General features: G+C 34.7%; 1 protein-coding gene across 9 annotated transcripts in view; it reads left to right on the top strand.

The window, feature by feature from the left end:
- Positions 1-15,095, top strand: part of EHBP1 (EH domain binding protein 1) — a 310,384-nt gene that overhangs the window by 180,589 nt on the left and 114,700 nt on the right. For 6 of the 9 annotated variants that reach the window (XM_015557893.1, XM_015557894.1, XM_015557892.1 and 3 more), the window contains 4 exons: positions 8,259-8,437; positions 9,335-9,383; positions 10,839-10,868; positions 13,381-14,283. In XM_015557893.1, coding sequence (XP_015413379.1) covers positions 8,259-8,437; positions 9,335-9,383; positions 10,839-10,868; positions 13,381-14,283 — 1,161 coding nt within the window. The remainder of the gene's footprint in view (positions 1-8,258; positions 8,438-9,334; positions 9,384-10,838; positions 10,869-13,380; positions 14,284-15,095) is intronic. The other 3 variants (XM_006778555.2, XM_015557898.1, XM_015557897.1) reach the window with 1 other exon arrangement.

Genomic DNA, 15,095 nt, shown 5'->3' with positions numbered 1-15,095 from the left:
TAGGTACATGCCCTTGACCAGAATTGAACCCGGACCCTGTGGTCTGCAGGCTGAGGCTCTATCCACTGAGCCAAACCGGCTAGGGCAGGATATGACATTTCTTAGCCCCTCCAGCAGCAGACCTTTGTTTTTTCCTCCAGGAGTGAGGTGGAAAAACCCTAGATCACCTTCTTGGATTCTTATTACCCAAGTTACCAAGAATATTACCAGTGGCATACAGGGAGCTTAGCCAATGAGCAGTCAGAAAAGGTGTTTTCTCTGCAGCTCACACGCAGAGGCCCCACTGTGTGTGTCCACTGGAGGTGTGCTCCGAGCTGCACCGCGGTTGCTGGGAGCAGGCCCCCAGCCCTGTGTGTGTCTGCTGCACCGGTCATGACTATTAAGGCTTGGAGCCGGTCGTGACTGTTAAGGCGTCCCGGATAAATTTGCGTTATATATATATATTTTGTTTGTTTGTTTTGTTTTCTTTACAATTTAAGAGACTACTAAATTTAAAAAATATATATATTGATCTAAAATATAGTATTATTATAACTTTGGTTTACACATTAGGTTTTAAAGACTTAGTCTAAACCAAGAATAGAAAATATATTAATAATGTTAAGAATTAATTGTATATTGGAATAGCAGTGTGTGACTATGTTGGGTTAAAAATAAAGATCCTAATTCAACGACCTAATATTACAACATAAGGAACTAGAAAAAGAACAAACTAAACTCGCCTGGCTGGTATGGCTTAGTGGTTTAGCATCAACCTATGAACTAGAAGGTCACAGTTCGATTCCCCAAGGTTGCAGGCTCTATCCCCTTTGGGGGACGTGCAGAAGGCAGCAGATCAAAGATTCTATCTGTCTCTCTCCTTTCCTCTTTGAAATCAATAAAAATATATATTTTTTAAAAAGAACAAACTAAACTCAAAACTAGCAGAGGAAGGAACAATAAATATTAGAGCAAAGATAAAGTAGAGGATAGAAAAACAATAGAACAAATGGCACTGTAATAGCTAGACATTCACACGTAAAAATATGAATCTAGACACAGACCTTACAACCATCACAAAAATTAATATCAAAATAGATCATAGACCTAAATGTAAAACACAAAATTATAAAACTAGAAGACAACATAGGAGAAAACATAGACTACTTTGGGTATATATATATATGTTTTATTGGTTTAAGAGGGAGGATGTGGGCTCAATCCCCTGTATGGGGGGCATGCAGGAGGCAGCTGATGAGTGATTCCTTGTCATCATTGATGTTTCTTTCTCTCCCTTTCTGTTCCTCTCTGAAATCAATAATAAAAATATATTTTAAAAAGAAAAGATAATTTTAATAGATATTTCAAATAATTTGGAATTGTCTTTTTTTAATACTACACCAAAACTCACAAAAGGTAATTTAAGTTATTTACAATGTGGAAACTGAAATAGTGCATTGGTCTGTCTTGCATTTTCAAATGGATATCTTATTGATGCATGATTTTAGAACTTCATGTATTGTTTCTTTGTAAAACATTGATTTTTCCCAACTCTTGAAGATCTTCTAAATGTTGTCACATTTGATTACACAATGTAAAAAGCAACATTTGTTAATATTGCCACCAACCTTTTCACACAGTCCTTAAGTCCATCCTTTTCCTCACTTCTGTCGTATGTGAGCCTATTTCTACTCTCTATTCTACATAAGTATTAGATATGTTTGGTTATAGTTCTGGCATCATATTTTATATTATGCTTTTTAATTTTAACACTCAGTTCTATATTCTCTATTTTTTTATATTCAATTCTTCTGATATGGGAAGTTTAACTGTTGATTTATTTATTACACGTCCCCATATATTGCTTTTCAGTATTACACATCTTCTAGTTTATGCTGAAAAAAGGTACTTTTCGGTTTCTCATTATCCTTGTTACCTTTAAGTAATTTTTAAATTGAACTGGGGAACTGCCATTTTTATTTCATCATTTTAAAACCAGCAATTCCAGTATTCTTCTTAAAGTCCTTTTGCTGTGAAACGTAATGTGAGTGTGAAATATATACAAAAAGTACAGAAGACTTAATACACAGCTTAACAAATTATATTAAGTGAATATCTATTTAAACACCATAGGAGTTAAATCTTTGCAAAAGCTCCAGAAGCTATCTGCTTTTGTGCCCCTTATCCTAAACTCTTTCCTCTTTCCTAGAGATAATCACTGTCATAATTTTATTGAAATCACTTTGTTCTTTGCTTTCTAGTTTTAAGTATAAATCCTTAAGCAATATGCTTTAGTTTAACTGGTTTCTCATTTTCTTTTTTTATTGAATGTATTGGGGTGACACTGGTTAACAAGCTTAAACGGGTTTCAGATGCACAATTCTACAACATATTGTGTGTTGTGTGTTCACCACCCAAACCAAGTCTCCATCCATCACCATTTATCCCCCCTATAGCCTCTGTCACCTACCTCTCCTGACCCCTCCTCCCTCCACTTCCGAAATCATCACACTGTTGTCTGTGTCCATGACTTTTTTTGCTCTCTCTTTGCTCAATCCCTCCACCCTCCCTCACCCAGCCTGACCCCACTCCCCACTCCCCAACAGCTGTCAGCCTGCTCTCTGAGTCTGTCACTGTTTTGCTTGCTAGTTCTTTTTGTTCTTTTGATTCCACATATGAGTGAAATCATATGGTACTTGTTTTTCTCTGACTCACTTATTTCACTAGCATAAAGCTCTCCAGGTCCATACATGCTGTTGAAAAGGGTAAGATTTCCTTCTTTTTTACAGCTGAGTAGTATTCCATGAACACTCGGGTTGCTTCCAAACTTTAGCTATTGTAAATAGTGTTGCATTGAACATAGAGGTGCATGTATTCTTTCCAATTAGTGTTTCAGGTTTCTTTGGATAAATGGCCCAAAGTGGAATCACTGGGTCATAAGGCAGTTGGTTCCATTTTTAATTTCCACAGTGGCTACACCAATCTACATTCCTACCAACAGTGCACAAGGCAAAAGAAAGATTATAAAAACATTTCAACCACAGGATCAAAATTGCTCATGAATTAACTAATAAGAGGTGATAATTGAAGGAGTTCAAAGCTGATTTTGAGACTAAAAGACTAGACAGTTGGGACAATAGCTGTATCATTTGCAAACATAATAAAAATGAAGCAGGTTGTAAGGAAAGATTATAATTATGGTTTTGCACATATTGAGTTTGAATTTTATATGAGAGGAAGAACAGCCAGCTGGAAATGTCAACTTGAGATAGATTGAACTATAAATGTATTTGGGAATCATCTGCATGGAAGTGATAGTTGCAATCCTGGGAGTGAATCAGCTCAAAGTGAGGGGAGAGAAAACTATTTAAAGCAGTACCTAGAGGAATATGTGCTTGTATCAGTGGAAGAAGAGGAGACAGCAAAAGAGAAAGCAACTGCCCTGGCCAGATGGCTCTGTTGGTTGAGCATCATACTGTACACCAAAAGGTTTTGGGTGTGATTCCCAGTCAGGGCACATACCTAGGTTACAGGTTCCATCTCTGATTGGGGTACGTACTGGAGGCAACCAATTGGCGTTTCTCTCTCTCTCTCTCTCTCTCTCTCTCTCAAATCAATACATATTTTAAAAAGAGAGTGAGAAAGCAACTATAATCAGAGGAGTAGAGCAAAAAAATGTAATTGAAATTTCTTACAACTATTAAAATGTAGGAAATTTTGTAGTAAGTTATTTGACTTGATTTTTTTAAAAAGAGCCTGTTGTTATTGTTAGTAAGAATAACTAGGTGACTTTACTTTCTTTAATATATAATATGTTAACAGAAATAATACATTAAGGTGATCTATATCAGAACATAGACCCATTAAGTGAAACGTGGCCTCAAGTCCTATTTCTTCTCTACTGTCACCACTTCAAATTGGCTCTATAATCATGGTTGACATTTAACTAGTTCTCAGTTAAACTGAGATCAGTGAAATTTCGTCTATACAGTGGCTTGATTGAGAGAGAACTGGTAGGATCATCTGACTGAGCAGACTGATCATTCTAATCATAAAGTTATAATTAGAATAGCTTTTATAAATTTCCTCTTTCTCTGTGCATAAAAAGGACAACTATAATATCTGTGCCTTACTTTCCCAATATGTTAAATGGAGATGCCTTCTCATATATTTTGTCATTGCAAACATACAAGAAATAAGTTTTAAAGAGTTGTTCCAACATTTCAAAGTTTGGTTCTATGCTTAATGGCCAGATTTTTATGTCTTCCTCTCACCAGAAATAATTGCATTGCCAAAAATTCCAAGTGCCCCATTTTGCACATAGAATATCAAGATTACCTTATAGTTAAAGCTTTGTTTACAGAATTTTTCTTTATTTTGGAGAAATTAATGTCTTTTAACATTTTCAAAACACTCAGGTATCGGAATTCAAGCGCTAATAATGCATTGGTGGCAGTAATAATAATTGCAGTTAACATTTACTGAATAATTACTATGTGTCATCCATTGGGCTAAGTGTTTTTGCATGAATTTATTGACTTAGCAGTATTTACTGAGTGCCTACTATGTGCCAGGAACTGTTCTGGACACTTGGGTTCAATTAATAAACAAAAACTAAAATCACTGCTATCATAGTCCGATTATTTATGAGGATGGTCAGGTAATAAGCATCTATACTAATAAAAGGGTAATATGCTAATTAGACCAGACATCTTCTGGACAAAGCCACGGTAATGGGGGCCAAGGGAAAGGCAGTTAGGGGCGATCAGGCCAGCAGGGGAGAGCAGTAAGGGGGATCAGGCTAGCAAGGGAGAGCAGTTAGGGGCGATTAGGCCAGCAGGGGAGAGCAGTTAGGGGGATCAGGCCAGCAAGGGAGAGCAATTCGGGGTCATCAGGCCAGCAGGGGAGAGCAATTAGGGGCAATCAGGCAGGTAGGCAGGTGAGCAGTTAGGAGCTAGTGGTCCTGGATTGTGAGAGGACCACTGCCGGTCATCCCCCAAGGGGTCCAGGATTGGAGAGGCTGCAGGCCGGCTGAGAGACCCTCCCCCCATGTATGAATTTCATGCACCAGGCCTCTAGTTAACAATAAGCATATTTTGGAAATAACCAAAATAAAGTCTATGGACCATAAGAAGATAATAAGCTACGGGAAAAAAAATAGAGCAAGGTAAGGGGAGTCAGGAGAGCCTAGTTGGGTTTGGGTGATGGAGATGGGTTGTGTTATTAATTAGGGTGTTCAAATGGAGATGGTTGCATTGGAGTTAACCATGCAGATACCTAAGAGGAGAGCATCTAGGCAAATGGAACAATCTGTGCAAACGCAATAAGATGGGACCATGTCTGGGGTATGCTGGATGGGATCAGGGAGAAGTAGATCTTGTCACTACAACACTATGAGTACCATTACAATCCCCATTTTATAGATGAGGGAACTGAGACAAAGAAGTGGAACAACCTGCCACATTTACTACAAAATCAGGAGCCAGCAATAGCAAGAAGGTTTCAAACTGACTTACCTGCTTAGTTCTTTGTGACCCTCTGAAAAATATAAGATGAAAGGTCAGTAGTTGTGAAGTAGATGACTTCATTGAAAAATGGCTGTACTTCAATTTTCTGCAATTTCTAGTGCTTGTGATTTCATCAAAGTTTCTTTAATACATATGACTTATTTTTATTGTGAGATGTTTTAATATAAGGGTTTGGTGTTAGGGTAAGTCCAAAGTTTAGTTTAATTCTTCCAGTCTTTTCATATTGAGCCTTTCTTAGAAACAGGATATATTCAAAATCATAATGACATGGTATGTTTTCATTAATTTTTAAGTACAGAAAAACACTCTCAGCGGTTCTCAACCTGTGGGTCGCGACCCCTTTGGCAGTCGAACGACCCTTTGATAGGGGTCGCCTAAGACCATCCTGCATATCAGATCTATTTACATTACGATTCATAACAGTAGCAACATTACAGTTATGAAGTAGCAACGAAATAATTTTATGGTTGGGTCACAACATGAGGAACTGTATTTAAAGGGCCAGAAGGTTGAGAACCACTGCTAGATTGTAATATGATGATGACATATGTACATTACTTATGTACATGCTACTGATCATTAGAGTGAATCAATGTAATGATAGTTGCAGGTTAGTGGCCCATCTACATGCTATCCATACTTGGAATAAATCAATGCTTTAAAATAATAATTCGATACAGAAAAAATATTTTATTCTGTTTTTAAAAATTAAATTTATTGACGTAACACTGGTTAATAACATCAGATAAATTTCAGGTGTATGACATTATAATTTGGTACATTATACTCTATTGTGTGCTCACCATCCAAAGTCTAGTTTCCTTCCATTACCACATATCTGATCACCTTTACCCAGTTTGTCCTCCCTCCACCTACTTCCCTACAGTAACCACCATTCTGTTGTCTATATCTATTAGTTTGTAATTTCATTTGTTGTTTTTTGTTTTATATTCCACATCATGCATTTTTGTTGGTTTCTAACTGACTTATTTCACCTAGCATAATACTTTCAAGATCCATCCATGTTGTCCCGAATGGCAATATTTAATCTTCTTTTATGGCTAAATAGTATTCTGTATATTTACCAAATCATCTGTAGAGGGACACTAGGTTGTTTCCATATCTTGGCTATTATAAATAATGCTGCAATGAACATAGGGGTATTTATATGTATATGAATTAGTGTTATCAGATTTTTCAGGTATGTATCCAGAAGAGAAAGTGCTGGATCACAAAAATTATTTCAATAAAAACAATCCTTTAAATAATATAAAATCTAAGAAAAAATGTGTTTATGCCCAGTTTATCGATCTCCTAGCTCAATCATAGACTGCTTGCCACTCTATTTTCAAGTTAAGAGGGATTTGAAAGTCACAGTGAAAAGACACCATTAGGTGAAAAGATTTAATAGTTAATTTTTATACATGTTAGATTGATAGTTAAGAGAGCTATTATTTATTTTAAGGTCAATATTTTACTATATTGGGAATTCCATTTTACCTACTTATTCATATCGAATAGAATTAATAAAAATTTGTCTTTTATGACCTGTGAATTATTCAGCATTGACTTTGTATAGACTATTTAGAGAACAAACTTCAATAGATTCTTTGTTTTTTTACATAATCTGTTCATCTGACAGTTAATAAAAAAGTAAGAAATTATGTCCTTGGTGTTCTTTAGTAGTCTTCCACAGGAAGAGTGAATGCATAAATCATGGCTATGTGGGGCTGATAATTTTAATTGTCTAGCACTAGCATGCTTTTGTCAAGTGGGGGCATCATTGGTCTTTTTTAAACAAGCTGTGTGGCAAGAATAATTTGCTTGTTAAACTTAAATGATATTAGGGATAAATAATTATTCTCCTTTCACCTTATTTTAGAGGGCCTCTATATTATGTCTACAGCTAATACTCTTAACTGATAGCAAGAGTCAAAGTCCAGAAACATTTAGTAGTCTTCTTTTTAAGTTTTCAGTTGTATCAGTCTCTACAGTTCCCATCACAAAATGTGGTTGTTACACAGTTAAAGAAAATGGCATTGTTTTAAGAATAACTAGAGTTTAGGTAAAAATCTTATTTTGTGGTCTAAGTTTGCTGTCATTGTTGTTTTAAGTATTTGAACAAGGAAAAGCCAAGTATATGCTTCAGATTTAAAACACATGCATACAAACATGTACTCCTAAGTGACTTAATATTTAAAAGTAGTTATAACTGATAATTGGAAGATATTTTGAGCAAATACGAATTACATATTGTTGTGCTACTAACACCTGACTATTGATAATAACTCTAAATTTGTTTTGCCATCTTTAAATTTATGTAAGAATACATTTGATTATGATTATCATTCTGCTATCTACATTGAATATGATTACTATGTTTTGATCTCTCAATTACTAACAATTTATGTCACAGTTAGACTTCCAAATACATTATTCTTTAGTCAAAAAAGGAACTATATTTGTACATGATTGCATGTGGGCAAATTTTTTTTAGGGTGTGCAAGTTATACATATATTCATCCTGAAATGTTGAAATATTTTAATACAATGTTTCCACTAATCTTGCATACCTACATCTTTGCCAGGTGAATGCCATAAGATAATAACTTATAATTCATGTTTCTTTCTTGGGGGTTACAGTTGCCTTGAATTGACAGTTTTGAAGGACCTAAACTTACATCGAAGGGTTCAAATGATCTAGAAAGGTCATTTAATATTAATTTTCTATTATAATCTTTTTCTTTCTAGCCAAGTCCTATACCAAGTCCTATTTTGGGGCGAAAGCCAAATGCTAGTCAGTCACTGCTTGTGTGGTGCAAAGAAGTTACGAAAAACTATCGAGGAGTAAAAATCACAAATTTTACTACATCCTGGAGAAATGGTTTATCTTTTTGTGCAATATTACACCACTTTAGACCGGATTTAATGTAAGTAAAAATTTTCATTCCCTATAAGTATTTTGTAAATAAAAGATAGCTTTAAAAAAATAAGATAATTTTAACACGTGTCCTGAAATACTTGACTTCATATTTCTTTTTTATTACCTACACCTCTTCTTTTTGAAAGAAATGCATGCCACCCTAGCTGGTTTGGCATAGTAGATAGAGTGTCAGCCTGTAGACTGAAGGATCCCAGTTATGGGCACATGCCCGGGTTGTGGGCTTTATCCCCAGTAGGGGGCGTGCAGGAAGCAGCAAATCTATGATTCTCTCCCATCATTGATGTTTCTGTCTCTCCCTCTCCCATCCTCTCTGAAATTAATAAAAATAGTTTAAAAAAGAAAGAAATGCAAGCCAGAAAAAAAAGTCCTTCCTTCTTGATACCTAAAAAATCTGTTTTTTAAAAAATTATTTTTCTTCTTAATCTCATACAAAGAACTTTAAATTATTATAAAAATTGGGTTAGTGTTTCAACAATAAAGATTTTTTTTTTAAATTTAGAAAGAGAAGTAGATGAAAAAAGAAATTGGGTTAGTGTTAAAATTATATGACACAAAGAAACCTGTAACTCTTTGTACATTGACAAGGTATTGCCTCATGGTTTGTTTGGTTGTCAAGGCTATTTGGTTGTCAAGGTCTCTGGTTCCCTGCCTTAACTTCTCTTATGGAAAGCTTCAGGCAATGAAACATGTAATCACTGTTTTTGTGTTTGTTTGTTTATTTTTGTTCATTTCCCACATAATTAGTTTTGTTGATTGAATTGCTGTGAAGTTGCTAGTTACTCTTGGGTATTATTGAGTGTCAAATTTTTAGATTCAGTTTGTTTTAAAAATAGCTGTTTTGTAAAATACTGTATATATCCTACTGTGCCATTTTCTCCCTCAGTGACTACAAGTCTCTGAATCCTCAAGATATTAAAGAGAACAACAAAAAGGTAAGAATTGCCAAGAAAAAAAAAGTTGTAGTTTTGGCTTCTCTGTAGGCTTTTATTAATTTGGTGGAAGTGAGATTGTTTGCGAGGTCATAACTGCAGCTCTCAGAAGGTAGTTCCCTTCCTGCAATTCAAATAGGATTCATGGCTTATTTGGCCTTTAAAGATCACGAGTGCCAGTCTGGTATCAGATTATACTATGTGTATGAACTTCATTACCTGTTAAATATTTGTTAAACCATATTGCTTTTATTCAGAATTTAGCTTTTAAAAAGTGCACCCATAGTGGTTGTGCCATAAATTATTATGAGTTTAGAAAAATCTGTTGGGAGAGGATGAGGTCAGGAACCTTAAGCCAAAAAAGGATGCCTGTGTTCCTAGAAACAAAATGATATGAACATTGGTTTCTTTTTTTATTTTCTGGTAAACTGCAATTTTTTCCCCACATGAGTAATTAATATACTGAGCTCAGAGCTTCCCAATTGGTATCTGGGGGATATCGATTCTTTCAGCCCTCAAGGTAGTTGTGCAAGGGCTGAATTGCTAGAGCCTTCCAGGGCCAGCTGAGTATGGCAGCAGGCTGACTTAACAACTTCCCTCAATAGCACAATATTACAGTCTGTGCACCTTGAAATGAAAAAACAGGGAATCATCTAACTCAACACACAGTAGTACTCAGTGTTATTGTTTGGGGAGGTAGGGGTTGTGCTTAATTGAATTCTTCAACTGCTAAATTAATGAAATGTATTGTCTCAGAACCGGAGTTCCTAACCTGGGGCTATGGACAGAACTCAGGGCATACTTGAACATGGCTAGTGGAAAAAATATATTTTCCTCAAATGTTTAACTAAAAGTTAGCATTTCCTTCAATTATAAATTTAGGCAATAATCTACTGTAGGATCAACCATGACTGAGACTTTATCACCTTTAGAATTTCAGATATTTTCATGTCACTGTACAGCTGTAAATATCTACCAATACCTTTTAAGCTCATCACTTCTTCAAAATTACAGTAGTTAATGCATTTATAAAAGCACATATATTACTGTTTCTCAAACTGAATTTTGCTAATATTTTCATAGTTTTATTTTTGAATATAATTGGCTTCTTTTGTAATCTATGTATTTTATACATGTAAAACATTATTCTGAGAAGGGATTCATTGCCAAAAGAATTCATGGGATAAAGTGATTAATAATTATTTAGATTATTAAAACCAACCAGTAATAAAAGGAGACTTTGATAGAAGTTCAATGAACTAAGTCAAAATATTTTTTTTACTTTTATTGCTCTCTAATACCAAAAATTTGTATTACTGTTAAAAAATTCTTATTTATTTGCAAATGTATTGTTATTATGTTGGCCATAGGAAATACATTTAAAAACTGTCCATTTTTAATTGAAATATGTTACCCAAGAAAATCTAATCTTAAAAAAAAATATGATTTTCTTTATAGAAATCACCTTTATGGTGGGCATGCTGCAAAGTAAGTCATTCTCATAAAATATTTTCTGTATAATTTTAGAGAGCTTATATCATATAATTTTAGAGAACTTGTTTTTCATCGATTAAATTATATCTTTAGATATGACAGTTCTTTACTTGCGTTTTTGCATTTGAATAAAATATTAAGCTAATTTAAATGCAGATAGAAGCATTATAAATCATTATTTTTATTAAGTGAAGCTTTCAGGTTACTGTTTAAAATTTTGAAAAGGAAACGTTTTTATCTAAATAATTTTTAAGAGTATGCGAACTCATTAAGGCTTAAGCCACTCTTCTTTACATTATTTTTTTTCAGGAACTTAATAATGATGAGCATACCTTGGATTTACACATTATGACATAAAGGAGAATATCCTATTAAATTTTTTCTCAATTAGATCTTTCAGGGCAGATAATCATGTCTTGAAAGGATTTTAATTTTAATGATCCTATTCATTGCACGATTCAAATAGTTGTTATACAGTCTTTTTTTTCATCACTTTGCAACTTCTTACCTAATATCTACATTGAGTATCAGTTGCTACCTGCAGATTTATTTCCGGCTTCACACAATTCTTTCTGATAACCCCATCTGCCCTTGATTGAACTTAAAGCAGCAGGAGAAACAATGCTTATGTTTTAAGTTCCATACAGATGTATAACATAACTAGCAATGATTCCTCCTTACCAATTAAGTAATATCTAGGACCGAATAAAACAATGTTCTCTCAAATACCTCTTTTTTCTCCCCACACTAATAGCTAAAAAGATAGTAGGTGGTTGACCATAGCAGAAGAGGCTATGGGAAAATTCCTTTAAAAGTCTTGACCTCGCTTATAAGAAACCTGGTTTGTCTTTAAATGTTTTTCTTTAGTGCAATTAGTGTGCATAAAATGAAATGTTACAGGAAGCAGAACACCAGCAGGAGATTCCCCACAAGGAAGCTAATCATTTTTCCCAGGTCTGTAAAAAGTGCTGAATAAAAAAGGTATTTATCTGTGACATCTGATCTTAACCAATATGTCAGTGTTTTAGATAATTGGGAAATGTTTAGAATACTGCTTGTGGTGCTTTTCCTGATGGTCTGCAATTGATGCCTGTTAATCTAGTTGTCAAGACACATAAGGAGGAAAATGGCTTTAATTTTCCTAAAACATGTAAAGTAACAAACAGGCCTAAACATGCACACCAAGTGAGACATTCTCTCAAGTAAATATTTTGAGGTACCTATATTATGAAATATAGGGCTATGAAAATTGAAGTGGTTTTAATATCGCAGTTTACTTTTCCTTTTCTTTCTAACGTATTCCATAACATTTATTAAACTACTGGAAGAATACAAAAAAGACAAGGATTAAGTTCAAAGGTAGTGATGCACTTTAACACGTAAGTGCAAAAGACTGATTTCTTCTTAATTGTTACATGATTTCCTAATGTGTTGTTTTTTTTTAAGAAAAACTTTGAGTTATGATCCTACATCGTGGTTGTTACAAAGATAGGTATTTTATATCCCAAAGTAAGAATATAACTAAAGGATCTTTACTTTCTCCAAGAATATGCCTAAACCTTAAACCATATTATTAATGCTTCCTAGCAACGCAATGCTGTTTTCAAGGGTTAGGCCAGGATACTAATAATTAATTGTAAATTGAGAAACAGCTTTGATTCTTCAAAACTAGAAAAACCTGAAATGCCACAGTCACTTAAAGGCTAACAAAAATAATACAGTGCCGCCTCACATCTTCAACTACTCAAAACATTTTATTCTTTCCAAAATGGATGAAGTGAAATTAAGTCCCTCTTTTAATTATGAAAATCAATTTCAATTGGGCTTTTAAAAAGTTGCTATGTTTGTAGACTTGTTTTATACTACGTAATCTAGGAGTTAGTTCTTTTGGAATATCCAGCTGTATTTATTCTTCATGAGTCACTTCAGTTACATGACCATGGAAAAGAGAGTTTGATAGGAATGATAAAGTCCAAATGAACTATTTCTTATAACTTAATTCCTTATCTTAAACAATAAATTTTAAGGTTTTTTTTGTTTGTTTTAACTCTCTTTTTTTGCTTATTTTCTTTATTGGAAAATAAAATAAGATGCAGATAGAACCACATTCCATTTGATATTAAGGAAATTTCTCTGGGATCTACCCCACTTTTACAAATTTATGACTTGGAATTTTGTTTTGCTCATGTAGTTGTCATGTACCCTCCAACAACAAAAATCCACTAAAATTTTGCTGCTTGTTTTTTTATGGTAACTTAATTTTATTCATTTTTTAAACTTAATTTTGATATTTAATTTACATATAACATTATATTAGTTTCAGGCGTACAACATGTTTCAATATTTGAATCACTGTGAAACATTCCCCACATTAAGTTTAATTAACATTCGTTGTTTTTTGTTTAATTGGGGTTGTTGTTGTGTGTGTGTGTTTTTTTTTGCTGTTTTTAAAATGTATGGAATATCTGAACTGTTAAATATATCTTTTTTTTTCTTTCCTTTGAAGGCATATGATGGATTTGCCAGCATAGGAATTTCCCGGTTATTGGAACCTTCTGACATGGTCTTATTAGCAATTCCTGACAAACTGACTGTTATGACTTATCTCTATCAAATAAGGGCACATTTCAGTGGCCAAGAACTAAATGTTGTTCAGATAGAGGAAAACAGCAGTAAAAGCACATATAAAGTTGGAAACTATGAAACAGATACAAACAGTTCTGTTGATCAAGAAAAATTCTATGCAGAGCTTAGTGATCTGAAACAGGAACCTGAACTGCAGCAGCCTACCAGCACAGCCGTAGACTTCTTATCACAGGACGACTCTGTATTTGTAAATGATAGTGGGGTTGGAGAGTCAGAAAGTGAACATCAGACTCCTGATGATCATCTTAGTCCAAGCACAGCCTCCCCTTACTGTCGCAGGACTAAAAGTGACACAGAACCCCAAAAGTCCCAACAGAGCTCTGGAAGGACTTCAGGTTCCGATGACCCAGGAATATGTTACAGTACGGATTCAACTCACGCGCAAGTTTTGTTAGGCAAGAAGAGACTATTGAAAGCTGAGACTTTAGAATTAAGTGATTTATATGTTTGTGATAAAAAGAAGGATGTGTCGCCACCCTTTATTTGTGAGGTGACAGGTGAGCCAAAGCTTCAGACTCTGGACATCAGTAGTAACTTGGAGCAAGAAAAATTAGAGAATTCTAGACCCTTAGAATGCAGAACAGATCCTGAATCACCTATCAAAAAAACAAGTTTATCTCCCACATCTAAACTTGGATACTCATACAATAGAGATGCAGATCTTGTGAAAAAAAAGCATACTTCCCTGAGGCAGACAGAGTCTGATCCAGATGCAGATAGACCCAATTTAAATCATTCAGATCATTCTGCAAAAACAGTCCAGGTGAGTTGGAATGATGAATACATATATTTAGTTCATACTTATTCTTTTTTTTCTTTTTGTATTCATAAAATACTTTAAAATGTTAAAAATGATTAAAGGTGGCCCTGATTGGTTTGGATCAGTGGATAGAGCATTGGCCTGCGGACACAAGGGCCCCACGTTCGATTCTGGTCAAGGGCATGTACCTTGGTTGCGGGCACATCCCCAGTTGGGCGTATGCAAGAGGCAGCTGATCGATGTTTCTCTCTCATCAATGTTTCTCATCGGTGTTTCTAACGCTCCCTCTCCCTTCCTCTCTGTAAAAAATCTATAAAATATTTTTTAAAATGATTAAAGGTGAAGTGTAATTCCCATTCTATAAAAAAACTGAAATATACCTGCTCTTCATTTAAAATTTATGATACAATATTTTAAGCCTAAAAATAAATTCCAATTTCAACATTGAAGGATAAATAATGTCCTCCTCTCTTTTCTTTTTAAATATGGTTTTATTGCTTTTAGAGACAGAGGACGAGAGAGGGAGAGAGAAAAAAAAAACATTGATCCCTGCCTCCTGCAAGCCCCCAAATGGGGATGGAGCTGCAACCCAGGCTTGTGCCCTGATGGGGAATCAATCAATGACCACTCAGAGTGTATGGAACAACGCTCAACCAACTGAGCCACGCCAGCCAAGGCTGTCAACTTATCTTTTTTCATATTTATTCATTCATTTGAGAGAGAGAGAGAAACATCAATTTGTTGTTCCACTTACTTATGTATTCATTGGTTGCTTCTTGTATGTGCCCTGATCAGATAGCGAACCCACCTTGGCA

Source organism: Myotis davidii, unplaced genomic scaffold, assembly GCF_000327345.1.
Source record: "Myotis davidii unplaced genomic scaffold, ASM32734v1 scaffold6, whole genome shotgun sequence".
Classification (NCBI taxonomy): Eukaryota; Metazoa; Chordata; class Mammalia; order Chiroptera; family Vespertilionidae; genus Myotis; species Myotis davidii.
The sequence above is the reverse complement of the archived record's forward strand: the minus strand, read 5'-3'. Positions and strand labels throughout refer to the sequence as shown.